The 27,683-nt window shown below is 32.5% G+C and overlaps 2 protein-coding genes and 1 long non-coding RNA gene across 7 annotated transcripts in view; 2 read left to right on the plus strand and 1 right to left on the minus strand.

Moving 5' to 3' along the window:
* The window catches only part of LOC132705590 (uncharacterized), an 87,105-nt gene extending 70,258 nt beyond the window's left edge, over positions 1-16,847 (plus strand). Inside the window, exons 2-3 of the long non-coding RNA XR_009619467.1 lie at positions 16,092-16,237; positions 16,294-16,847. This is a non-coding gene — a long non-coding RNA (uncharacterized LOC132705590). The remainder of the gene's footprint in view (positions 1-16,091; positions 16,238-16,293) is intronic.
* On the minus strand, positions 130-22,890 carry LOC132705586 (odorant receptor 49b-like). Of its 2 annotated transcripts, XM_060676257.1 has the most exons (8): positions 22,790-22,890; positions 17,362-17,653; positions 17,067-17,306; positions 11,333-11,648; positions 7,379-7,478; positions 2,504-2,596; positions 2,289-2,444; positions 130-271 (listed from the first exon to the last, which is right to left on the minus strand). In XM_060676257.1, exons 2-8 carry the CDS (start codon positions 17,564-17,566, stop codon positions 221-223), a joined length of 1,161 nt encoding a protein of 386 aa, XP_060532240.1. In that variant the 5' UTR covers positions 17,567-17,653; positions 22,790-22,890; the 3' UTR covers positions 130-220. The 2 variants fall into 2 exon arrangements, with proteins under 2 accessions (XP_060532240.1, XP_060532238.1); XM_060676255.1 differs by lacking the exon at positions 130-271 and having other exon boundaries at positions 1,870-2,444.
* A 183-nt stretch (positions 22,891-23,073) lies between these two features.
* Positions 23,074-25,031, plus strand: LOC132705588 (radial spoke head protein 9 homolog). 4 transcript variants are annotated; one of them, XM_060676265.1, is made up of 4 exons: positions 23,074-23,159; positions 23,702-24,395; positions 24,466-24,795; positions 24,845-25,031. In XM_060676265.1, the coding sequence occupies exons 2-4, from the start codon at positions 24,065-24,067 to the stop codon at positions 25,027-25,029; spliced, it is 846 nt and encodes a 281-aa protein (XP_060532248.1). In that variant the 5' UTR covers positions 23,074-23,159; positions 23,702-24,064; the 3' UTR covers positions 25,030-25,031. The 4 variants fall into 4 exon arrangements, with proteins under 4 accessions (XP_060532248.1, XP_060532249.1, XP_060532250.1 ...); XM_060676266.1 differs by having other exon boundaries at positions 23,084-23,215; XM_060676267.1 differs by having other exon boundaries at positions 23,125-23,215; positions 24,237-24,395.
* The last annotated feature ends 2,652 nt before the right edge of the window (positions 25,032-27,683 follow it).

Raw genomic sequence — 27,683 nt, forward strand, 5'->3', positions numbered from 1 at the left:
TGCTTGTAAAATTTAAGTAGTTTTGGACATATCGAAGACAAACATCGACATTTTCGAAGTGTGTTTATCTCGTGGTCTCCTGCTGCAAGAAGTAAACTTCAACATCATTAAAAGATCTTGACTCGGTATAAAGGTTTATTTTATAAGACGTTATTAATATAAACACATATTATTACTAAAGCACGCTGTTGTCGCTAATTCAAGCTTTGCAAATAAGAAGTTAGTCGCCACTGCTCATTATCGAAGTGTACGAATAACCCAACTTGAGTCTCTGAAATAAAAAGTACAGGAATTTTTAAAATTCAATAAAAACCTGTGCATGGATTATATTACTCAATATATAACTTAATCTAGACCCTGTTTTTAATATCCTGAACTTTGAATTGAATTGGCAGCAGCTGTTGATCTAAAAATATTAATAGGCTTGGTGTTGGTGATTCATAGGACAACTTTAAACTTGAATTGTAAAGAGAAGACGAAATATGACACAACAATCATCCACATTAATTTAACAAAATAGAACAACGCGAGACTTGGAAAAAGTTACTAATGAATATTGAACTTCCTTTGGTGAGTGTAAAAAGATTACATTAAATGTCTGACAGCGTGCTGTTAAAATTATTAAGAATGTTAAAAACTGTGTAGCTTTGCATAAACACCTAAACAGTGTAAATTTTAATTACACTATGAAAGATTCCACCAAAAAATATAAATAAATAATAAATAAAAATAAAATAAAATATATCCGTATGAAGGAATCTTACTACTACTAGTACATTGAAAAACAGACCTTCATTCTTAATTTTAAAAGTTCCATTATTTTTTCGTTTAAATATCGCTTTTTGCATGTTTAACAGAAATAATTGAAGGTATTCGCCTAAGAATAATTTTTATTTACGAGCGAGCATTCCACCACAAGCTTTAGCTTTTGCTTAAGCTTAAGGCTTGGTGTTTTAGGCGATCATTTTATTGGACCATTTTTTTTCTCATATAGTATCTGGAACTAATCCAAGAAAATGTTATTCTTTTTGTTGAAGATCTACGTCTTGATAGAATACGCAATATAATTCCAGGATATTATCTAGATACCTAAATCAAAACCTTGGCGAAAACTAGGCAGTAATCGCTCTGTAAGGTGACCACCAGGTCACCAGACCTGACACCATTACCAGGGCCACATTATAAAAGGTATATAAGACGCTACCACAAAATTAGGAGGATTTATTATCTTGGACAAGAATTTGAAAATTTAATTTCTTGTTCGTTAGTATGGAGTTCATGTTTCAGTCATATATAAGTAGAAATTGTTTTCATTCTATTATTTGTTACTGGCAATGTTTGTTTCATGATAATCATGTTTTTTATTCGGAAACAATACATACTGTCATTCTCACAGCCGCATTTTAAATGTGCATTTTCCACTCTGTGCCGCATGGTTTGAATTTAGTTTGACTTTTGAATTTAAATGGGATATACCTCAAAAAGGATTGCACATACATAAAAACGCTTTATTATAAAAGCTATTCTGAACACAGAGTTTTTGTTGGAAGTTTTTGAGGAAAACTACTACACAATACAATTTTTGAGTGTACTTTCGGTAATAGCGAGGTTCTTTATTTCACTTTTATCAAAATACACCACTATAAAATCTGCCGATTTTGTGATTAATAAAATGCGTTTGCTTCTTATTTAAAATGACTGAAGAAAAGCTTTATATTGAAATTTTTGAACGCTATTGCTCTACAAAACTATTAGAACATAAAGAACATTTCCTATTTGGATTTCCCTGTAGAATACAAAAATTGAAAATATACAAGGTATTTCATTTAAAATAGCAAAGTTGATCTCACTTCCGGCTATTCAGTTGTCATAATTTAGCCATAATTTTTGTTATCGCTCCGCTAATATTTTCATTGGCATCCGTCAGACTTCGTCAGATCACATTTAGAATTAGCCGGTATCATTTGGATACCACTGGATTTGGAAAAATTCAATGGTATCCATCATGATATATAATGATATGTAATGCAATGTTTAGTGAATTCCACATAAAAAAGTTAAATGCTAGAAAGGTTATGGAGAATGTTTTATTTATATATTACATTTTAAACAGCGTTAAATAGAAGCACAGTCATTTAGTAGAATTTCATTCCGTGTTCCGAAAATTATGCTTATAAATGCACAACAAAACCAATGCTTTGGTAATATTCAATCAACAATTGTTTATTTTTAAATAGCATACTTCTAGGAATAGGAATTAACAATAACAATTTCAATTTTAAACTCACCGAAAGGCCCGCGTTGAGATCCATAACTCCCATGTTTCCAACTCGTAAGCAGAGTGGTTTTTGACATCTCATCATCATTATACGTACAACGAGTTTTGCTGCCTCAGTTTGGTCGTACCAATTGCTTTCGAAAAGTGCCCTGGCCAATTCCAAGCTCTGGAAACGAACGTAGTTATTTCGCCAGGTGACCGGAGATAGCTATATCAATAATGTACCTGAACTATGATTTCATTCGAAGTCCAAGAAAATGTGAGCAGTTGTACTGTTGTCGACAGCAAGATTATACTATTAGTAATGAGCTCATTTCCCTAGAATTTAATATTGTTCAGCGTGAGTCAAGGTGAACGGGAAATTTGAAAACTGGAGTTTTGGTTTTTGTTTTTTTTCTGTAATTTACGAAGTAAAATATACAGGGTAGCTAGGGTACTATTGCGGATTCTTTTCTAAATACAGCATTTTGTACGGGCCTAGAAAGAGTCACTACTTCTTTTAAACAGCCAAGGAGTCGAAAATCCATGGCTACAGATGGGGTGATCTGGATGGTCAATTAGAGAATGCCTCATCTCTTTTAAACTAGATAAGCAATAACCATATCCAACTTCGTCGAAATCAATGCTAACTAGAAATCATTTTTAGTTTTGATAGAAAATACATCGAAAATACAACAAAACAACACTATAGAAGGTGTTGTGTCGGGAAATACGAAGGTCTTCATCTTTTAAAATAACGTATTTTCTTGGTAAATTTTGCTTAATTACACCCAGCAATCAATAATTGAATTTTCAATACCAATTTCGAAAGGACGATTACAACGACTCAAAAATAGTTGAATTGCACTTTGGCGTTAGGTGAGATTCTTATGACATATGCTGTGAAATTTTTGTTGCATGCAGTATACAGTACAAACAACATGTGCATTTAGAATTTTTCAATAAAGTAAATTATTAGGGAGATGTAAAAGTATCCAGCGGTAGTGAGCGAGCCTGTATTTAACATTAAAATAAAATCGTAAAAAAAGTTGTAAATTTTTATAAACAGTGGTGAAAAGTTTGCATGTGAAAACCAGCATATTCTTTTATTTTTTTTATTTAGTTTCTTAATAAACTATTCAACTCAGTTCAACACTGCCATTGTAGAGCACTTGTTCTAAATTTCTATTTAGTTTTGAATCACGCTACACATATTAAGTTATTTCGAGGACATAAACAGTTCGGACCAAATAAAATAGGGTCTTTTTGCACCTCTTATGAAATTTCGCCCTTATCTCACTTTTTTGAATATTAACGGGTTATAACCTAATTTTTGTTATTTTGAGTGCATCATTTTTAGGTTTTGACAGGTTTTTTTCTTGAAGTTCCGTTAAAAGGCTGGAATAAGTGTGGTTTCTTCCCTTATTTAAAATCATGTTTGTCGCATAAGGTTTGAAGAACATTGAATCATAGCTTTATGAGATTTTCAGCTGACCTTTTTTAAATTTAGAAATAATGCTAGGGACCTAAAATACTCCTGAATCATCAGCACTAGGTGGGAAAATTGAAAAGGAAATTTTAAATGTCTCTGCCACAAAATTTTACCTTCAAACCACTGTCCCAAACATGTAACGACCATAGAAACGACGTTGTTGTCGAATCATTAAACTAAACTAAAAACAAAATAAAGCTTTTGGGCTGCAAAGTATTCTTTGTGGATAATATTTTATCATCCGCTGGCTCCAATGACAGCATTTTCAGTTTACTGACAAAATGCTAGAGGAGTTAGGATAAAAACAGTCGATGTGTAGTGTCGGGTATGACTGTGTTTCAATAACAGAGTCTTGGTTAGGACTTAATATTGAAGAAGTGATGGTGTTGGGGTATTCATGCCAGTTCGTGAGGATTACTGTGCCGCAATTGTGACTAAATGGTAAAAATCGAGCAATATTATTGAAGGCTTATGGGCGAGTGCTGATATGAATGGCGGTCAAAAATTTTTAATTTGCACTGTATGTGTCCCTGCTCATGAATCACTTAACAACAATATGAACTTTTTCTCAAAAATAAAATCCACATTATCCATTTAACGAATTTAACTTGATCAAGGATCCTAAATTATAATGATTTGTTGTCTAGTAATGTCTCTGGCCCGCTGAGTAAATGCTTTTCTGACTTTTTTTCCTTAATAACCTAGGACAATATAATCTCATTTTAAATACTAGAAAAAGAATTTTGGATCTTGTCATGCCTGTTCTCTAAACACGAAGGTATGCAACAGTACGTTAGTTCTTGTGGATTGCCATCATTCATCGCTGGAAATGAGTATCAATTTGAGCTGCAGTTCATTCAGCGGCAGACTACGTCTTGTTGCAGAGAGATTTCGTTCAAATTTTGAACAATAATGTTCTCTGAACAGATTGTTTGTTAACCTTAAGAAATATCACTGTATTTTGTTTACACAAAAAAAAAACACAACTGGAAATTAAAATTCATCTCTACCTAAGTAACTACAAATTGAACTTTTCGGGCTCTCTAAAGGACCTGGGTATTAAATTGGATTAGAAGCTTCTTTTTGAGATGCATGTAGAAAATATTTTTCAGAAGGCTCGAAAGAATCTTAAGATGGCATGCCAATCAATACACTGTAGTAAATTTATGACGAACAACAACATGAAAACGAAAATTTTCGGGATATGCCTTCGAACAATCACCAGACGTAACACCCCAAATTATATCTTTTAATTTGTCAAATCTAAGCGATCTATCATACATTATTTTTCCAAAAAATAATATAAAAATTTTAATTGATTCCTGCTCGACTAGGTCATTTATCGATCCCAAAATTAAATTAATAATATAATAAATGATCCTTTGATAGTATCTACTATATTTTAAAAATCAGCACATCAAATTTTCAAATTACCCGAACCAAACTATTCGAAATGTTATTTATTCAAATTTCATAATATATTGGACGGTCTTTTATCTCTCGACAATCTTAAACTTTTACATGCAATTCTTGACTTTAACAAGAGATAATTAATATCACCCTACACGAATATTAAATTGCAATTTCAAAAAGCACAATCCGAATTTAACTGCATAACAATTCCTCCGCGAGTCGAACAAGTTGTGAGAATTAAAACCTCAGTAAAAAACTGCAAAATTCCAGAATTCTTATCAGTTTCTGGATTTGGATAGTCCCGAAGAAAACGTATGCGTCGGGAGTGAAGAAATGTTTAGTTAATGCAAAAACCTTGGACGACAGATATCTCCTATCGATCATTAATGATCTCCTGGATAAATTAGCAAAATGCCAGTACATTACAACATTGAATTTAGCGAGTTGATTTCATCAAATCCAAATGCACAAAGACGACATAGAGAAGACAGCCTTTAGCACTGAACAATCTCATTTCGAATATACAAGCATGGCTTTTCGTTTAAAGGGAGCGCCAGCTACCTTTCAAAGGGTAATGGATAACCTCCTGAGAGATTAAAATGCCTCTTCCAATAATTACGAAAATCTAACTTCAAAGTACAGCTAAATAAATCGGAGTTCTTACGGAAAAAAGTGGCATAATTGGGTCAGGTGGTGACAGCAGAAGGTGTGTAATCCGAACTCGGACAAAAAAAAAATAGGATTTCTCGGATACTATTGTCGTTTTATTAATTATTTCGCTAAATTAACCACACCGCTAACGAAGTATCTGAAGAAGGGTGCGGAAATAGATCATAATCAAGAAGTTGTAGATTGTTTCGAAACCTGCAAAAATTTATTAATGAAATTGTTAATGAACCGATTCTCGAGCAACGTTACGCTTAGAACCGTTCTCTTACAGGGACCATCCAGAACCCTCAACGATTCTGCGAGCTATTTTCAATTTTTTGGGTCATCAAGTATTAATGTTCAGTTATCTAAAAAAGAATTTGACCAAAATATTTTAAAGTTTGTCAAAGAATTAATAATTCCCGATAAGCAATTTGAATTACCAGAATTATATGAACCTTTCTGTGAAGTAATAACAAAAACATTTAAATGGCCGTCTTTAAGATTTAAACGATGTCTTCAAAAATTAATTGATGTGAACGATAAAAGAGGTATTCTTGAGATTATAACAAAATAACACGAATCTTAAACTTTAGCAAAAATTGAGGAAAAGTATTATTGGCCTAGTCAGAAAAATTATATACAGACTTCCATTAATAATTGCGAAATCTGTCAGAAAAGCAAATACGAACGTCATCCAGTAAGAATTTAAATTACTGTGACCCCTACAGCATCGAAACCCGATCATTCGTTTAGATACATATACTGTTGAACAAACCAAATTTCTCACCATTGTAGATAGTTTTTCGAAATATGGACAGGCATGCGCACTAAATTCCATATCTGCAACCGAAATTGTTGATAAATTACTTCTATTTTTCTCTCATCATAGTATAGTACAACAAATTATAGTTGATAATGGCACAGAAGACAGAATAAAAATCGACGAAACAACTATTGTGAACTATAACTATGAACTAATATTTTTCCCGATTTTGATTATAAGGAATATTCCTATCCTTAACTTTAGTTTCCATGTACGAGAAATTAAGTTATACGAGTTACATCAGATCTACAATAAGATGATGAAAAATGATCCTCATCCATCTCCTAATTATTTGTCGAAGATACGTAGTATATGAACGATTTTTGTATATGTTGTTATAGTTATAGCCTCTGTTTATGTACCCTACAAGTATTTCGTCACCAGAGGATGTTTCCGAACAAAGAAGATGGAAGAAGAAAATCTGACAATTGAACTACCCCCCACCAGGTGTAGTTAACTCTAAGGGAGGAGGAGTTATGTAACTAAATACCCTCAGAACCTGCCGAGTGTGCTGGACTCGCAGCATATAACGATAGGAAAGATGCGCGGGTGACAGTGAGTTGAAAATATCTATGTTGTAATCTTGTAAACTTGTTATTTGAAAATAAACTTATTTTTTAAGAATCGGCAATCACATTCTAGTTAGTTAATTCACGCTTAAAATAAGCGATATAGTCAAATAACATAATAAATACATAATAAGAGGTACAAAAAGTCTCTAATAACCGTTTTTTCCACTTACCGCAGTTATTTGAACGATAAGTGTTGCAAATAAAACCGATGAAACCAGATATTCCAAAAAAACTATGTTTTTTAGGGATTGGTTAAATTTCTCGAAGTACCTATGGAAATGTTTAATTATTAGTGATTTTCAATTTAAGTAAACTGTTTTTGAGATCAAACAGGCGCGTGCTAAGGGACACAGTGTGCAGACGTAACACACAGGAAAAAGTTTATTTCTCAAGTCTTTCAATTCTCAATCTAATTTTAATGGCGTAAGCTATGGTTTCATCGAAAAGTAGGCCTTGATTCCACACTTCACATATTATTAGATAACATAGTGGCCTAAGAACGCACCACTCTGCGCGATTTTCTTTAACCAGAACGTTAAATGACCAATTTTGAGAAAATCTATAAATTGACGAACTGTTGTCTGGGTATGAATTAACTGATGTTATTTTGGATTCAAAAGTTCCTGTATGTTCAGCATGAGCTATATGGAAAACCGCTACTTTCTATGCTCTGTTTTTTAATATGAGAGTTTTATAAAATGTAAATTTGCATGCATTGATCATTAAACAGGGTAAAAACTTATATCGTAATGTTCAGATAAATTGCAACGATAGTTTTCCGTATTTCAGTTTTTAAGACTCCTCGAATCGTTCCTAAATTAGGATCACACTTATTTGAATACCACAGAAAGACAAGTTTAATTATTCTAACATTAAATAAATAAAAAGTTATACAGAAGTAAGAATGATGTGAAAACAGATAAATTGTAATAATCAGAAATAATGAGCCCTACGATATTATCAGCTTCTCACATTCTTTCTTCTATTTCAATCACTTATTCGATTCGCTTACTCGATTCTTCACAATCCCTTGTATTTACTCCCTGTTGCAAGAAGATATCAACGTATATTGAAATTTACAATCTTCATACCTCCTTCTTCAGCATGTCTTTGTGAAATTGCTTCTTTGGAATGCTAGCAAGCCAGCACCGAGAAATACATTTTTGCTACCAATGTGAGCAAATATTAATCTTTTACCTTTTCTAGAAGGGGCTTTTATTCTAAAGGGTCATCATAAAAGCCTGCCTCGTGCTTTATCTTTCATTTGACGAAGTTTCGGCCAGATAATAGATATTCCTATATAACTGCTCTCAAATATCGTCGTCGTCAGCAGATATTTTCGCCTTTTTCTATTAAAAGTGATTTTTTGTTTTGAGTCATTTCGTAAGAGAGATTCGTTTTAAGAACGAATTTCAACAACAACAAGTTGCTATAATTCTAGTTTTAAACACGGGTAGATCAACTAACTGTCCATGGAATACCGATAAGACCAGTAAGTTTTACAGTTTGATAATAATTTGTAACTCACTCGCATTAAGAAACGGAGCATAACTCTTAATGAGCAACGTGAAGCCTAAATGTCAGTTTGTTTAACATTGGTCGAACCAAAATATCACTAACAAATTTATCAAAAGTATTTAATTATCATAAATAATATTTCAAAGAAACTTCCACAGGCTCATGTAATACTTAAACTCCGAAGAAGCCAACATTGGCGAAACGTCAACAAGTTCGATTTATCAACAACCGACTCAGCAGAAATACAGAAGTTTTGTAAATAGTAATTAGTATTTGAACTAGTGTTAGTTGTATTTACAACAGAACTTATTCTTTATAAAAGTTCTGCTCTGACCAAAAACTTAAAAGGCAATTGTTCTGCACAGTATACAGGGTGCGGCAAAAAGGTAGGCAAGATTTCAAATAGTGGTTGTTCGGTTCGTAAAACCGACAACACTCGCGTTAGGCAGACAAAAGTAGTATGCAATTTTTAGTTATCAACATGGCTTGGAGTAGAGTGCATCGTGCTTTCGTTGTCGAGGAGTTTATTAGAAATGGCGAATCTGTAATAGCGACGCAGCGCGCTTTTCGTAATCAGTTTGAAGTTTGGAAGAATTAAAGGCAACCATAAGACAAGGAATTTCCTCAATTCCCCAAGAAATGATTCATCGGGTAATGGTGCGCTTCCGCGAGAACCTACAAGACTCATAACCGCAAATTTCAAAACAATTAAACAAAATATATACCGTTACCATACATTGCAGGCCTATCCGAAACCATGTGTGTGTGTGTACATTGGACAGTTTATGAAATTCCATGTTCGGGTTGCGATAGTGTGTACATTGGACAAACGAGTCAGTATCTCAAAAATAGAATGAATGGGCACAAATTTGACAAAACCAACAAAACAGCTATTCATACACACTGTAGCGAAACTAAACATTCATTCGATTTTCAAAATGTAAAGATACTGAAAACAGAGCCTAATACTAAAAAACGAGAATCTACGAATCGATAGAAATTCAAAAAAAACAAAAATCCATAAACTTTAAAACGGACAAATGATCTAAAAACTGAATAAATAAGGGTAGCTGGTATAAAATTAAATGTAAAATAAAAAATAAAGTAAATAAATAACATCGCCGGAAAAAAAAACGTACTTTCGTAGTTCTGCTTCGCATGTCAATTGATATCTCAGTCCGCACAATAGATTCGCAGACACGCGTATGCAAATTGTTATTGTCAATGTTTACACCGTTTATATTTCTGTTTTACAATTTTATATCTACAGTTTTATTTCTACAATTCTAAATCGTGCCGTCGTGTGTTGTATCTAAATCTTCTTACTTCTACATCTATTTTAAAATTAGGGTAAGTTTTATTGTTCTCGCTGTCGTTGCCTTGTATAAAACCCTGTCAATTCTTTAGATATTTTTGAAAAAGACCGAATACACCGGTCGAAACGTTAAATAAATTTATTATGAATTAGAAACTTTCTTCTTTTGTTTTACGTAACGGACCATAATATATATATATATATATATATATATATATATATATATATATATATATATATATATATATATATATATATATATATATATATATATATATATATATATATATATATATATATATATGATGACACTACACACTTCGAACACTGTGTGTTCGAAGTGTTTTCGGAGCGCGAGCATTGAAGATGCCAAGTGAGATTTTGGCGAAACGTCTGCAGGATTCCAGTCGGAGTTCAACGAGCGAACGGATGATATCCCGGAATATAGTGTCATCATATATATATATATATATATATATATATATATATATATATATATATATATATATATATATATATATATATATATATATATATATATATATATATATATATATATATATATATATATATATATATATATATATATATATATATATATATATATTCTCACGTATTGATTCACGGATGGAAAAATGTGATGACACTATATTCCGGGATATCCTCCGTTCGCTCGTTGAACTCCGACTGGAATCCTGCATCCGACTGGAATCCTGCAAATCCTGCATCCGACTGGAATCCCGCAGACGTTTCGCCAAAATCTCACTTGGCATCTTCAATGCTCGCGCTCCGAAAACACTTCGAGTGTTCGAATATAGTGTCATCACATATATATATATATATATATATATATATATATATATATATATATATATATATATATGAAAAAATGATAAAACATGGAAAAAATGCTTTGTAGTTAAATAGTAATATAGTAATATTCATATTAGATTTCAAAAATCCGAAAGCTGACTGTCTCTTCTTCCCACGTATCGAGCTAGAGTTTTATAATTCCAGCGGCGCATTACAGATCCCTAAATGAAACTAACGTGGTAAAATGACACTTTGCGCACTCTAGATTGGTGCATAATTAGGTATATACCAGTTTATAATATTTGTATGTATTTTCGATTTTTGATAAAGATCCACATTGGGATTGACATTTAAAGAATTAAAAACAACTGAAGTACTATTATATTTACTATCACATTCACTGTAATATTCATGCCAATGGATTTGGCTTTTGAGTTTAAAGATAAAATTAAAACGTTGCAATGATAATAACACTTACTTTATTAATTGTTGGTGTTGGGCGCAAAGCACTTTTAGAAGCCGTTCTACGTCATCTTTATCGACATATTTGTCGAAATTTCTGAAATTGTATTGTAGAACCTTCAGCTGCGTCCTCAAAAAAAATATGACGCAATTGGCAAACGCGCTCACCACGCCGATACATAAGCAGGCCAAAGTCGGGCGAATATTTTGATCGATGATAACAGCGGAGTAATATTTATTTCGGTCAAAAGGATACCAATAATGCAAAAGTAGCGGTTTTTCGGTCACGTTATTTTGCGGGATTCTCTTTAACATGAAGCAATTGATGTCACCTACAACGGGAGTTTTGTGATAATACAAAAACGCAGAGGAAATAGTTAACTTTTCAATGAAATTTACAAATCTTCTGGATTCCTCCTGCTACGTCGATATTAGTTGCTGTATATGCATGGAATCCTCTAAAAGCCTGGTATATTAAACAAACAAGAACTTTGCTGGAGCATATCCAGAATGTTTTTCGTCCTTAGAGAAGCATTGTAAATTTCATACCGAAACACTAAAAAATTTTTCAGGTACGCTGGTAAAGAATATTTCATAACTTTAAATACAACGATTGCGAGTAAGAATTGAAACAGATATTTGTCTCTTTCTCAAACCTTAAACGAATCGGTCACTGCTGAGAAAGTAAAGAGCGACTTCGTGAGCCCTGGTAACGAACCGGTGGTGCGGGAAAGTTAGACGGTAATCGACTAGATTGAAGTACGGTCGACAAGATGTGGCTGAAGTTAGATTTGGATTTGAATTCCGATTTACGAATTTTACAGTGGACCAGTTCGTTATTTACCTTAAATAAAAAAAAAACGTATTCCTGTGGAAATGCCGGGAAAGTAAGCACGGAAATATTGTAAGGGAACTCCCAAAAACCATATCCAATGTTGCTATACGGAAACTCCTTTTCGCTTCGCCTATCAACCCAAAAAATTAATTAATTTAATTACTATTTCGCAATCTCGAAAGAATGAAACTTTGTCCGAGAGATTCAACCAGACCATTCAAAAGCCACTTAGTAGAGCTTCAAAACGGTGTATTGCTCATCCACCTAGAAACCGTCGGTAAGACATAAACGTACTCCCAATAATGAGATATCCAAAAATTCGTTATATTTAGTTCGCAATCTCAAAAAAATTTGACGTTATCCCTGATATTCAACTAAGTCATTGAAAAACCACTTATGAGAGCTTAAAAATGATTTATTACTCAACCACCTTGAAACCGTCAGGAATATAAAAAACTACCCCCAATTATGTAATACCCAAAAGTTCGTTATATTTATTTTGCAAATTCAATAAATCTGACGTTGTCTCAGATATTGAATGAGACCATTAAAAAGCCACTTGGAAGAGCTTCAAAATGATGTATTACTCAACCAGCTCGAAACGGTCCGGAAGATGTAAAACTACCCCCAATAATGAAATACCCAAATATTCGTTTTATTTATTTCGCAATCTCAAAAAATATGACGTTGTCCCAGATATTGGATTAGACCACTTAGGAGAGCTTCAAAATGATGTATTACTCAACCACCTTGAAACTGTCCAGAATATATAAAACTACCCCCAATTATGAAATACCCAAAAGGTTATTTTATTTATTTCGCAATCTCAATCTCACGTGGTCCCAGATATTGAATTAAACCAATAAAGGGCCACTTGGAAAGCTTCAAAATAATGTATTGCTCAATCACCTCGAAACAGTCGGAACGACATTGAATATGGTTTTTAGGAGTTCGCTTACATGCTTACTTTAATTTATTTAATTTATATTTAGTATAAATAAACGTATATAAAGTTGCTGACGTTTATTTTCCGGAAGAGTAAGTTTTTGAAAGGAAAATTGCATTACAAAGTACGAAACGATCAATTTTCCTTATAAAGTGGTTTAACATACTAGCTAGATATTTTGCTAGAGAATATATTGGAGAACCAATGGTATTAACAATAGGTGCCTTGTGAATCCTGAGGCATCCCCAGAAAGGAGGAATTTTGGAATCTAGAAGAGCAACAGATTTTTTACGGATTCTAATAAAGAAGAAGCTTTCTTTAATAGCAGATTTAAGGTTGCGATCCATAGGATCTTTTCTAATTTAACTATAGAATCCATTTGTTCATGCCCATCGTAGCATTTCCTTTATCTGCTTTTAAAATTACTATGTCGGGATTAGATTTTTTGGAAATTGTAGAATTATGCATTAAGGCTTTGAACATAAGCACTTTGTTTAGGATAGACCCAACATTTGAAATGATTGTGGTAACACGTGCAGCAAGGACGAAGTTGAAACTTTTTGCAAGAACTGGTTTTTTACATCAAGAGTTTTATAGTTTCACTTGTGTTAAGATTACTTATTTTTAAATGAGATTATGTGTAGAAAATAAACGTAGCTTTGCCATTTGAACGTGTATCAAATTCGGATGAGGAAAAGATAAATATAATTTCAAGATGTAGGGACAGAAGAGTCTTATTGATTATATTTATTTCTAAACTAGATTTACGAAGAATTTTGTAAGCAAATGAGCTTATAATATGATGGGATATTTTATGATGATTGGCGAACCGTCATCAAGTCGGATTCATTAACGACCGACGCCGGAGGAATCCAGAAGATTTGTAAATAGTACCTGTACAGAGTGCTAATAAATTAAAGAAAGCCTCCATAATAAATTTTTGAAGATTTTTGTAATTGGACTGACGAATTATAGTCTATTTCAGAAAGGAGAAGAGTAATAAAACCTCGGTTAAGTATGCGCGGGGCCTACATAGTGAACCAACGAATAATTATTTATTATTATTTAGAATTCATTTCAAAATTCCTTTTTTATCGAACGACCCGGGTTTGGCTTCGATATTTTTGGTCATTGTAGCAAATAATTAGGTAAAAATTATTAATAACAGTTTTTGTTTCAATTGGCATTATCTCGTGTGACATCAAAAACGAATCAGGATTTTTTAGATTTTAGAATATTAAATATTAATATTATATATGGCTGAACATAATGAGATTTTTATTTGGCCTTAAATGTTTGACCAATCTTGCTGTTGGCTTTCTGCGTTTTAATTGTGTAGAAATAACCAAATATTTATGTTTCAGTTTTTGTCATTCTGTTGTTGTGGTTGTAAGGCATATACGTATTTAAACTGTTATGTAAAAAGAGGTACATGAGAGAGAGAGAGAGAGAGAGAGAGAGAGAGAGAGAGAGAGAGAGAGAGAGAGAGAGAGAGAGTGAGAGAGAAAGTACAACTTGCCAACAATGGACAACGTTTTGATTCCTGGTATTTTTTCCGTTAAATAAATCAGATAAATGAAAAACTATAGTCCAATAAAAAAAATTTATTGTACTTATTTAATTCAGAAACATAATTGTATATATTCAGTATATTAACTGAATTAGCTATAAATTCAAATTTTACGGTCTTCTAATGAAAAAAGAAGGAAAACAGAAATTGTTTTATTATAAAAACACGCAAATTTATCCCACAAGCATATCAACTTTTGGGATACGCGGCATACCTTTCAACTCACGTATCGCATGTGTAAGTATATTTTACCAAAAACTCTGCCTTAATTATCCATAAAGATTATTGAAATTTGATGAGTCATAATTTTTTTAAATACCGCTCTTGGGAGATCAATAAGGCGTCTTTTAAAAATTACAAAGTATTCCAATTTTCTTGTGTCTTATGCCCGTCTTCAAATTGGTAAGAATTAAGTTTTTTGGAGCATAATATTTGCATAAATCGTTTTACAAAACTTCTGGATTCCTCCTGCGTCGGTTTTTGCTGAGTCGAACTTTCTGACGTTTCGCCAATCATCCTATTGCCTTCTTCAGAGTTTGCAGCGGACCTAAATGAGGGGCATAAACACCGTCTCGGATGACTGATTCCCAAATTGGTGACACGTAGAGACCCGAATCACGGTTAATATTGTTAAGTTGTTTATAGATTTCTATAGATTCTCGGATTTTTCGTTGGTAGAACAATTGGTTACGTGCAAGAATTTTACTTTTATCGAAAAAAAATTTATGTCCAGTTTCGTGAGTGTGTTCGGCAACAGCTGATGAGTTTATTTGTCTTAGTCGTAAGGTTCTTTCATGTTCTTTGAGCCTAGTTGATATTTTTCGTCGGATCTTCCCAGTGTATTCTTTGCCGCATATGCATGGAATGCTGTAAACTCCTGGCATCTCAAATAGAATTTTGTTTATGACGGACCGAAGATGTTGAGAGCTTTTTGGACAAGTGGTAAATCTGGTTTTGGCGTTATACTTCATTAGAAATTTTGATATGTGGTCAGTGGTGTTTTGAATGTAAGGAAGGACGACAGTGGCAAGTGTCGGATTGCTTTCGGCCTCATTGCTATTGGAAGGTTTTGGTGAAGTGAATTTTTTGATGGAACGCTTAATATCTTTAATGTGGAAATTATTGGAAAAAAGAGTTCAGTGACTCAGGCCGAAATAGTTTTATGGCTCCGTAAACAATGTATATATGATTTTTGGGCCGAATAGTGATGTGACCATGCATTAAGGTATCGGTCTGTGTGCGTAGGTTTTTTGTAAACACAATGACCCAGTGTTAGGTCTCATTTTCTATTGATAAGAATATCTATGAATGGAAGGTTATTATTAGTTTCCAACTCAACGTCCAAGAAAATCTAGGGTTTCTTGACTATGAGGCCAAATAACCAAAGTATCATGGACTTAGTGTTTCCAAAATTTTGGTTTTAGATGAAAGGTATCGAAAGCTTCCTTCTCAAAGGCTTCCATAAATATTTTGCGATGGCTGCTGATAGTGGAGAGCCCATGGATGTTTCCCCGACGTTTGTTCAAAACTATAAGAAAAATATGTTCCAGACAAGCATTTTTCAATTAAGGTGAGAAGGCTTGATTCCAGATTCTCGGACTTTAATATATCTGAGATGATGTTGAGAGTTTCAGGAATAGGAACTTTGGGAAAGAGGGATTCTATGCGAGCCAGTTTCAGTCAAGCTCTAAAGAACTCAACAGGATGATTGGTGAAACGTCAGCAAATTCGACTCAGCAAAAACCGACGCCGAAGCAATCCAGAACTTTTGTAAAAAGTATTACAGTAGCCTGTGGAAGTTTCTTTGAAAAATTTTCATACACAGGTTTCACAGGTTTTGGGTTATTAAATGCAATCAAACTACTGTGTACTGTAGTTATTTGATTTCTGATTTATATGACATAGGAATTTATATCAAAACTTGTAGTTTTGGGTTTAGTGAAAAAACTCTGTGTTTGGCCTTTGCATGTTAACTGAATTTAATTTAATTTACACAAATACAAAAACTGCTGTTGTTGTTTGACTGTTTTCTAACATGCTTTCTGATATACTGATTTTTAAAAATCATTTTAAAACTTTTTTCTGTGGATAGCAACAGCTCAAAAGAATTATATTTTAGCAAAAATTGTACGCTATAAATATGTTAATGCTTTTTTTTCTTTGTCGTTGTCTTTAATAAAGCCGCTATTTGTTTATGTATTTATTACTTAATAAAAGTCTATTATTGTCAATATTATATTATTCTCTTTTACTTAACGACTATGTAAACCCCAATTGATATCCTTATAGTGCTTAGAGTGAGATCTATAATTTAACAAACAAAAATATTCAGACTGATTTTTCGATTGGTTTGAAAACAATTTGGATTTTATGCAAATGCCAAATCGTCCCATGCTTACCGAGGATCGTGATACAAGTTCCCATTAGGGTGGCTGAAATCACAAGTAGCGATATAAACTTGTTATCGCAGACGATATGCCAGTTGTATATTTTTACAATTTCGGGATCAATGTGGGTCGAAATCTCGGCGTCTTGGTTTAGAGCGAGTCGGAGCAAGTTCACCACATCATTTGACTGGCACATAAACATTTTCAAAATCGTTACCCCTCCGATTATAAATTTCCCGATGTTGTCCATTGCTACAAACATCAAATTTCGTCATCAAAATCATTTTTGTAACTACGTGCACACCACCTGCGAGTCGGTCTGTTGCTAATAACCCCGGTAAATCCACACCTAGCGATATCATCGCCGAAGAATAAATCAAATGGAAAAGAACAGAATATACTTGATAAAGTACTCTCGTAACTGCAGAAGATTGTTGATTGTGTAGCCTCCAAATACCCACTGCCATCATTAATAGTCTCATGTAGCCGAAGTAGGTTCGTTTTGCACACATGATGACTGGCTTATAAACCCTTTGGAAAGCTTCGTATCTTTAAGGCACTTGGCAAACCGAATCTTAACGCTGACAAGTTTGCTGCAACTGTAATAAAATATCGATGTATTCAGTTACAATACTTAGGAGTTCATTTAGACGGAACATTTTCGTGGAAGGCGCCAATATAAGTAAAATAAGGAAATTAAGACACAAAACTCTTAAGCAGCTGTTACTTTTGTCTTATAGAATCCATCCTTAATTAAGGCACAGTTCTTCGAAACATACGATTGCAAAAAAGTAGTTTGTTAATTATGTTAATAATAATAATAATAATAATAATAAAATAATAATAAATATTTGAATATATAAACACATTAACAATAACAAGTTCACATTTTGACAAAAAGGCGAAATACAGTCTACTAAAGGTTAGTATAATGTTAATTTAATGAGAGTTAAAAAATTTAGCTTGCTTAGCTGCACCGGGATAAAAGAAAGGTAAATTTGTGCCTTCTCTGCATAATAATTATAAGAACACGACAACAGAATTTTTGTAAAATAAGAACCATATAAAATGATAAAAAGAGGGCCTAAGATGGACCCCTGGGGTATACCTTTATTAACATTTATGAATGAAGTAATTAAACCATTTCATGTTACTGCTTGAGACCGATGCTGTAGGTATAAGGCTAAAAGATTAATTGCGTTTTCCGAAAATAACACTAAAATTTAACATTTAAATAAAAATTTCGTGACCAAGAGTATCAAAAGGTTTGGAGTAGTCTAAAAGACATCGGTTATACAGGGTCTCCAAATAGTGTGTCAATATAATATATCAAAATGTAATGTGGAAATAATTTATAAAATCCGAAATTTAAACAAAAATAAAATTACGAACTGCGCAACTTTGGAAAAACAATTTAAACAGTATAAGAACTAAACTGCAAAACAAAAAAGAAGTGTTTAATTGAGTTTCACTTTATTTGTTGCTCGACCGACTTCGATACGCTCTCTAACACGGTCTTTAAACGATTGACTGGTATAGAATAGTTTTTGTTAGATTTTATATGCATGGTAGTACATGGAAAGTCACTGTTGTACTTATTTTTAAATAGATTATAAAGACTCAAATCCATTTTATTGGTTTTGGGTCATTCTGATCCTTAAACTTGGTAATATAAAATTTGACGCTCCCCTCGTATCATAAGCGTCGGGTTGGGCAATCTTTTAAATGGATATCAATTAGTGTTTTTGGTAATATATAGACCAGGCAATATGAGAATTCATTTTTTTTTAAAACGGCCTAGCATGTTCACAAATTGAAACATTGGCAATTAGTCTTACTGCTGCTATACTTTGTATGAGTAAGTCGCAAAATATCATAATTAATTCGACTGTGGACAACAGTATAGTAAACAGCTTTCAATACATTATCGGTAAAACACTTTCTAAGTTGCCTTATCACAAAAAATTGAGTATATAAATGACCCCAAGAAGCCCATTTTTCGGATGTACAAATAATATTTCGAGTCTTGGTTTCATTTAATTTTGAGGCATTCGCTGAAAACTATTCACCAACCCTAGCCAGGTTATCTTTCTCATGGCAGCGTAGCGCATTCCTGTCAGTAAGTCGTTAGATATAGATGTATCATATGCAAAAAGGACAGAATGTCAATTTGGGACAGCAGTGGGAAAGCCATTTATGTACACAATGAACAGAACTGGTCCTAAAATGGAGCACCCGCGATTATGTGAAGCAGAGCTTTTATAGTCGATTTCTTCTTACGACAGCCACACTGACTATTAGATGTTTATGTTCAAAATACGACACAAGTTTTGCTTTAACCGTTAATTCAAAAATATATAATTCAAAATAGGGATAATATTAGCAATCTTTAGCGACTTGGGTCCATTTCCCTCTTCCAAGCACTTGTTTATTAGTACAGTGATTGGGGTTAATATACGCTCAAGAGTGACTTTTAACATTTTGCTGTTCATGCTATAATAGTCAAGATAATTGGAATTACTCATATTTAAAATTGCTGATTTTATATCAAATTCAGTGATATCTGACAAGGAAAAAGAAAAGAAAGGAATAGGATTTTGCTTGTTGAATTTATAAGTTTTTCTGCAATTTCAACAAAATATTCGTTATACTCATCAGAAGATATTGTATGCATCTGTTTGTATTTTTTCTTGTTATTAATCTCGCGATTTACAATAACCCAACCGCATTTAGATTTGCTGTTCGATTCTAGTATCCAATGATCGTACTTAACTTTTTTAGTTTTAGTTATCATGGTTCTGTAGTTTTTGCCTTCCATTTTATAGTTGGTCGCGTCTACATCGCATTTGCTGGTTCTATATTTTTGTTGCAGCTTGAAGCATTTTTCTTTTCATTTCTTTTAATGAGTCGTTGTACCACACGACCCCGGTTTTGTTGCTAGAAATATTCTTCAATGGAAAGTCTGCGAGAACCTCTCCGAAATTTCATCGCTACTAAGTTGCTCATCATGGACATATTTCCAATTTGTTGCTCCTATTTTCTCACTAAGGCGCTTAAGCCCTGCTTTATTTATAATTCGCACAGATTTAGTATCACGTTTTCTAGTAATATTTTACTTGAACTGAAAATATAATAAAAAATTGTCCGACATGTTAGTGTTGTGAACTCCCGAGGAAAATAGATCTGTAGCTATATTTGTAAGCAGGTTGTAATACGGGTTAAAATGTTACGTAAGTCGCATATCTCCTTAGAATTATGCCTGAAATCAATGTTAAAGTCCCCTCTAAAAACTAAATTCTTATACCTAGAGTAGAGGAAATCAATCAAGTCCAAAAGCCTTTCTCTAACAAGAGCTAGACTGTCTGATGATGAAGATCTATAAGCCGTCACTAAAATATTAAGCATTAAGCGAATTAAGCATCTCAGATCCACAAAACTCAGCAGGATGTTCTGCGGAGAATTTATTTAAGCAAAGAAGTTTGGTCTTAACTAACGAGTTTGTAAAAATTAAAGCTCCAACATGTTTACCAGTACTCTACAAAAATGATTAACAAAATTATAATTTTCAATTTTGACTATACTTATACAGTAACTGTCAAGGCAATGTTCAGAAAAATATAAAATATCAATTTTTTGTCACTTATTATATTAATAGGTTATAGTTTATAAAAAAATAAAATAATAATAATAATAATAATAATAATAATAATAATAATAATAATGATAATAATAATAACAATAATAATAATGCAAAATTAAAAAGTTACATACTGATGTTTTATTTTTCTTGACCTATTGCTCTATTTTTCCATCATTTTCGGAGTTTTGTCATACCTTTACCAATATTTTAAAGAAATAATTTATAACAAGCGCGATATAAGGCAACATACGGGGAATAGATAATAGTTAATATGCAATAATAGTATCAGTTACAGCGGTAAAATAAAAAGTACGTGTGATTCAACTATTTTCTCTATTACTATAATATGAAATTGTCGGAAACCAATTTTACAAAATGACTTTTTATATCCTAACATTACATATATTTGAAGTAAATCCCTTTTTTCTCTCTTGCAATATTCTTTACTTTCCTTTGGTTTCAATTACAATATTTCTCTCTTTTAAATTTAGATCTTGACTTGCTTCTAATATCTACCGTGTGAATAATTGTATCGTATGCCATGATGCACGCTATCTTATAGGGTTTGAGTGGGGCGTGAATATCTAATTTATTAGAATGAATCAAATTTTTTTAATTCTCTTGATGTCTTCAAAATGGGACCAGATTGATTTGTTCAAATTGAACAAAACACGAGGTCACTTATATGGGGAACTGTTAAAACATCTCAGTCCCTATGACCGAATGAGAAGTAAGATCCAGATCCAGTAAGGTTGCAGTGAGCTTACTAGTTTTAGTTGGTGCGTTTATAGTCCTACACACTTCATAAATGTCTTGCAGTTTTTACCTATGTATTATCATTATTTTAAAAATTATTATTAAAATCACCAACACTAAAATCCTGATCGACTATATATATATATATATATATATATATATATATATATATATATATATATATATATATATATATATATATATATATATATCCTGTGTAACCATGTTTTCAAAATTATCTAAAAAACAAGTATATTTCATAAATACAGGGAATGCAGCTCTTGATAATTTTGCCTTTAGCAACCATGGACATTATTTGCCAAAATCATATCTGTAGCGTAGGTCACAAAGCCTAAAATCGAAACCTGATGATAAAATTAAAAAGCAAATTATTGAATAAAGAATGCCGTAATTTAATTATTACCATAAATATATAAAAGGTTTTTGTTATTGTTCTATTGTTATTATTACTATCATATTATGTTATAACATTAGGTTTGGATTTGAAGAATAATGCTGGCGCACCTCCATCATAATTTTTTCTCGAGTATTTTTAGTAGTAAACAGAAATTATACCGGGTGGGTCAAAAAGTAGATGTCGCTACTAAGTTCTTTTTTTTAATAGAGCACCTTTTTTATAATCCGTTTCTAAATTCTCTGTCAGATTTCACGCACGATTCATGTAGAGTAATTATATACCAATCCCTTAGTTTTTATGAATACCAGTAAAGTTCTTAAATAGTTATATACCTAATATTTCTGTCAGTAAAGAAAGTGAATATGGCGTATCTAAATAAAACCCGGGAATTGTAATTTTTATTGAATATGAAGACAAGACAAGAACTTAAGAGGAGGTTTGGAATTTGTTTAACGCAAAATATCTAGTGAGATCCACAGCGAGTAAAATCCTGAGAAAATTTATAGAAACAACGCATACTGTTTAGTGATTTAATTAAATGGTTCGGTAAATAAACAAAATTGTACACAACATCCGCAAAAAATAAATGTGTGATGAGGGATTTTAAATAATAAAATTACTGGAGCCCGAATTTACAATTTTTTCAAAATGACTGAATGAATAAATTTCTTCCATATTTTAGACGTTCATTTTAGATGGTTCTGTTTTAATCTTGTTCCGTTAAATGATGTTAGCAGTAGAGTATTTAGTACTCTTGTTTGAAATCTTAATTGCTACTGCAATTAAAAAATATTTGTTATTTATATTACTCCAAATTGTATTGGTTAGCTTCGGTAAATTTTCTCCGGTATAATTGTGTAGAAAGTAATATGTGCCTGTTGGCATAGCAGGAAGATTAAAACGTTAGATACTAAAACTTACCGAAAAATATGAAAAATTGAAAGTAGCAAACTTTGAACGCGTTTAATAGGGATACTATTTCTCGAATGAGATGGCCTGTTTCCTCGTCTACGTTGCTTTTGCGCAAAGAGTTATTATCATAATAATAAGGTAGATGCATAAAATGTACAGAATCCCGCCTTGTAATCAAAAGGGTTGATAATGATTAAATATTCACTTGTCGCGGCTTTTAAGGGACATAAGAAATCGTCGCAGGCTATACTTTAAAATTTACCCTTCTATTTATTATTTGTGTTTCGTCTGTAATCAAATCGGGAACGAAGTTTTTCTTTTATAATAACAAACATTATTTGAAAAAACTGTTGCAGCAAAACTTGTGGAATAACGAAAGGTAAAGAAAAGAAAAATAAGAAGAAAAAAAAGAAATGAAGGAACAACTCACAATTGGTAATAATTAAGTATTTTGGTGAATAAATCTTGCATTATAGTACGTGCTAGAGTTACAGATATAGTGCTTTCACATATAAAAGGTTTCTGCTCTAAAAAATTCAATAAAACTACCTGTACCTAATTAAATTAATTATAATTACTTTAACAAATGATTGAAAATCAATTAAGTAGTTTGGTGCATAACACTTGCATTATATTACATGCTATTAAATTCAATGAAACTACTTGTACTAATTAAATTGATTCTAATTACATTAATAATATGATTGAAAGTTTAATAAGAATTTTCTGTAATAACATGGTAATACGATTTTTTCTCCGATGCAGCTCTTAATATCTCTCATGTGAGAAAAGAGCAGATATAAGGTGTTTTAATTCGAGGTTTTTAAACAAGGTATCGGTCTGTGTGTGTAGGTTTTCTGTAAACTGAATGATAAACAACTCTAATATGTAATTTTTATTTATAATATAATTATTTTCCAGTAAGCGTTGTGTGGAAGATACGCCAAGCCATTATAAAACAATTCTATGTAGAATATAGAAAGTTACTGTTTACATTCAAAAGGCTGAAACGCGCCGTGGGATCACCTTTGGAAGTGGTTTTTTGATCTGTGTTTCTGTTTCAACTAGGAGTTTAGTACCAAAATGTCATTTTCCTCTATTTGTCGTGTTCGCGACTATTTTGCTTAGATTATATTGAATATCAAACGTGTGGTAAGGCTCATTACAATACTCGTATGGTTTCAGTACTCAATACATCGCAACAATGAACAGCGAAGCTCTTACCGTACCAATAATTTTCATAAATACATAATATGAATGACATAAATGTCAGTGTGACACGTAATGTTTTGCGAAGATAAAATGAACATAGACTCCGTGTTGGACATTCTACAATTAATTGGCACATTTGGTCATATTATATCAACAGCGGAATCGTTAATGCTTCATAACAGCTTGCTAATATTGCAAACTGAAAATCACTTCCAAAATATATTCTACTGGGGCAAAATTTTAGGAACAGAAGATGATTACTATATAGCGTATGGTTACTCCAAGGATATACTCTTGAAAAGAACCTATTATTATAGCAAGGACTGCATTAATTGGGGATTGTTGCCGCAACCAAATAACATTGGATTGGAGTTAACTCCTTTATGCAAGACCAATTTCCAAGGTAACTAACTCAAGTAAAGGAAAATATTTTTTTGTAAGAGAAAAAGAAAAAAAAGGTATTTAATATACAGGAAATGCCGCATTAGTTACGGAAATTAAGATGGAAGAGGAGCAAATCATGGACGCCAGGTCAAACAAACCCCCATTGATAAAAAGACTGAAGGAAGAAGACAGATTATCAGCGACGGTTCATCTAATAACTAAAGAGGTAGCCGTTGTCCCACGCGGAGCGTTATTTAAACGCTCAGATGGCGTTATTGTGGAAAATCGGTCGTTCGAAGGGTTGAGTCCCTTAGAGGCCACAGACTTGGCTTCGTATCAACATTTCCGACCGGCAACTCAAAAATTAAAAAACAATTTGTTCGCTCGAAAAGATTATAACTATGCTATAGACTTTTTGGGTACGTAAATATAGCCGTTGAGTTCCAACTGTTATTGTTAAATTTGCAGACACCATCGACATGGACGTTCCAACGAATTGTTGGACTATCCAGCCGACAAAAGACGAAACTGGCGTTATTATTAGGTCAATGTATTGGCCCGGAATGATATTTTACCACTTTTCGAAAACACCGAAACACGGTTTTCTCTACACCGGTAACGGAAAAAAATGTATTGATTTGCCGTTTATGTAATATATGCGACTTAAATATTTTTTTTAAATTCGGGCGAACGTTTTTAAAAACATTTGCTTATACAGAAAGCAAAATATAGTTTTATTGGGAGTAGCCGATACAAAGACTGGAATAATTAAGACCAATTTTACAATGGGATAATCGAATAAATAGGGCTTTTGATGCGGTGTCAGCGAGGCGTTCTCTTCGCTTAGCTTTGGGCTTCGTTTGCAGTTTGGAGCATATAACTTCTCCCTCCTTAACTTTCGAAAATAAAGGAGCGTTTTTTCGAAAAGGCTTCAAAATTTTCTTCTTGGCAGGTTTTCTCTTTGGATGCGTTTTTCTTCAAATGTCGCACCTTTTCGAAGAAGAGCTTCTTAATGACGAAATCTAAAATTACAACCATGATTATTCCAAAAACAATAACAATTATTTCGAACGTGTTTGTTTCTTCTTTCACTGGTTCCATGGAAGTTATTTTTTCTGCTAAGTCTATTAGCTGGTATATCTCGCCAATATTTATTTTTGAAAGACTGGGAGTATCCAGGACTTTCATTGCGTTCATTTCCGTCAATTGGATTTTTGGTAAAAGTATCGGTTTTCCGAACTGGATTTTTACATCGTTGAAGAATTTTTCTTCATTAATTTCTATTTGGCAGTTTACTGGTATCTTAATCAGTACTGGTACTTCGATTTGCATATGTCGATCCGTGTTACACTTGATTAGCAGTTTTTCAGGCTTCTGTGGCAGAACAAGAACTAAATTTTGAGTGATTTGTTCTATAATTGCTTCTGACAGGTTCATTTTCGTAATGGGGTAGTTTTCCATTCCGATGTCGTCAAATAAGATTTCTTCGATTATGGGACATGTTTCTACGGTGAATTGTCTCTTCTTCTCCGCTTGTGCCATATAAGGGTATTGGGGTATAAAAATTGATTGATTTTGGATTATTGGGAAAATATGGTAAAAAGAAAATATTTCGGACCTTAAAATTAGTACATGGACTGCAAAGATCACTTTCAAGTCAACAAAATTTACCTGAGTTCCCTAAATTTGATAAGAAGATAAAATACTTTTAAATTGTGGAATTTGATTTTATTTATAAATTGATGCTAGATAGTTAACCATTTTATTCAACTCCGAAATCGGTAAAATACTATTATGAAGCGCATTAACTTTTGCAAATATAATAGCGTCTTTTAAGTTATCTAGAAACATTATAATATTTTGGCAATCTAAGTTTAATTGCGTAATGATCCCGTTAAACTAAGATTGTCTTGTAAAGAATTTATCGTCATTAATACGACATTTTGCAATATTTTTAAATCAGTGAAACTTATCTTTAATTATTTTAAATGCTTTCTATGTGATTAGTTATTTGACTTAAATCTACATAATAGATAAATGTGTGTTATTATTCGTTCGGTTGGAATTGCTACGAGTAGAAGAGTCAACATTTTGATCTTCATTGGTTTCCTGAAAGAATAGATTTTTATTAGCATTTGACTTCCTTGCATACTTTTATGATAGCTTGCTTGTCTTGGGTGTTAGTAATTTATTTTCCGTTATTAACAGTATCTTTTTAAATTTAGGAAGTTCTTTGCTTCTAAATTTTGTTTTAATAAGAGCATATTTTTGATCATTAAAATCTGGTGGTTCTTCACGATTTTCGTTTCTCTTTAGTTTTTTCATTTAATTCTTTTATTTGTTGTTACAATTTACTTAAGTTTTTTCTTTATATGATTGAACATAGGGAGAAATGATCGCGTTATCATTTAGATCAAATGGGTTTTGAGGATTTAAATGACCGTTTATTACTTCAAAAGGTGTAAATTTCGTCACTGTGTGTGTAGAGTTGTTGTATCCTATTACTGCTTTCTTTATGAGTTGATCTGTAGTTATATCCTTGTTTTCTTCTTTAAGATATCTATAACTTTCAATAATACTTTAATAAAATCTCTCCACGGGGGAGTTTGAATTACTATTTTGTGGTGTAAAATTTCGAATTCGAATTTCGAAAATTGGATTTTCCGCTTTGGAATGTACTGTATCATTTTCTTTTACATTTTCCGGTTGGTTAAATGGGGGTTTAATTTGAATGTCCAATAAAATTTAAATTTTTTGTTCTTCCGGTTTAAACAGAATTTCATCTAACATTAAATTGTCTAGATTCGGCAATTCGTCGTTATCATGTAATAAAAAGTCACCTATAATTTCATCCGCATCTCCCAAGTCAGTTTCAATAGAGTTCATATCTATTGGATATCGTGATAAAGCGTCCGCTGTTTGATTGTTTTTCCCTTTTTTTATTTAATTTCGTACTCATACTCCTCGAGTTTAAGTCTCCATCTAATGAGTCGTGAATTTGGCTCTTTTAATGACATTAGCCACTGTAGAAGGTTGTGATCCATGTAAATAATGAAGTTTTGTCTATAATATTTACTGCTCCAAACAATTGCTAAGAGTTCCTCTTCAATTGTCGAGTAGTTTATCTCTGCCGGGTTCAGCCTCCTCGATGCGTAACATATTGGTTGTCCGGCTTGGGATAAAATTCCTGAGATGGCATATTTTGATGCATCGGTTGTTAATTCAAACTTCTTTGTAAAGTCCGGATAAGATAATACCTGCTCCGAAGCTAGCACATTTTTGAATGTGTTAAAAGATTCAATGAATT

The sequence above is a fragment of the Cylas formicarius genome, unplaced genomic scaffold (assembly GCF_029955315.1).
Source record: "Cylas formicarius isolate icCylForm1 unplaced genomic scaffold, icCylForm1.1 PGA_scaffold_7__23_contigs__length_41026272, whole genome shotgun sequence".
Lineage (NCBI taxonomy): Eukaryota > Metazoa > Arthropoda > Insecta > Coleoptera > Brentidae > Cylas > Cylas formicarius.

Excerpts from the sequence above, each read along its gene's own strand:
- LOC132705588 (XM_060676265.1), top strand. The coding sequence starts at position 24,065 with ATGTTTTGCGAAGATAAAATGAACATAGACTCCGTGTTGGACATTCTA. Across the intron at positions 24,396-24,465 it reads ATGCAAGACCAATTTCCAAG|GAAATGCCGCATTAGTTACG; the intron begins GTAACTAACTCA and ends TTTAATATACAG. Across the intron at positions 24,796-24,844 it reads CTATGCTATAGACTTTTTGG|ACACCATCGACATGGACGTT; the intron begins GTACGTAAATAT and ends TTAAATTTGCAG.
- LOC132705586 (XM_060676255.1), bottom strand. The coding sequence starts at position 17,566 with ATGTGTGCAAAACGAACCTACTTCGGCTACATGAGACTATTAATGATG. Across the intron at positions 2,597-7,378 it reads TTATCGTTCAAATAACTGCG|GGAAATGAGCTCATTACTAA; the intron begins GTAAGTGGAAAA and ends ATTAAATTCTAG. Across the intron at positions 2,445-2,503 it reads CGAATGAAATCATAGTTCAG|AGCTTGGAATTGGCCAGGGC; the intron begins GTACATTATTGA and ends GTTCGTTTCCAG.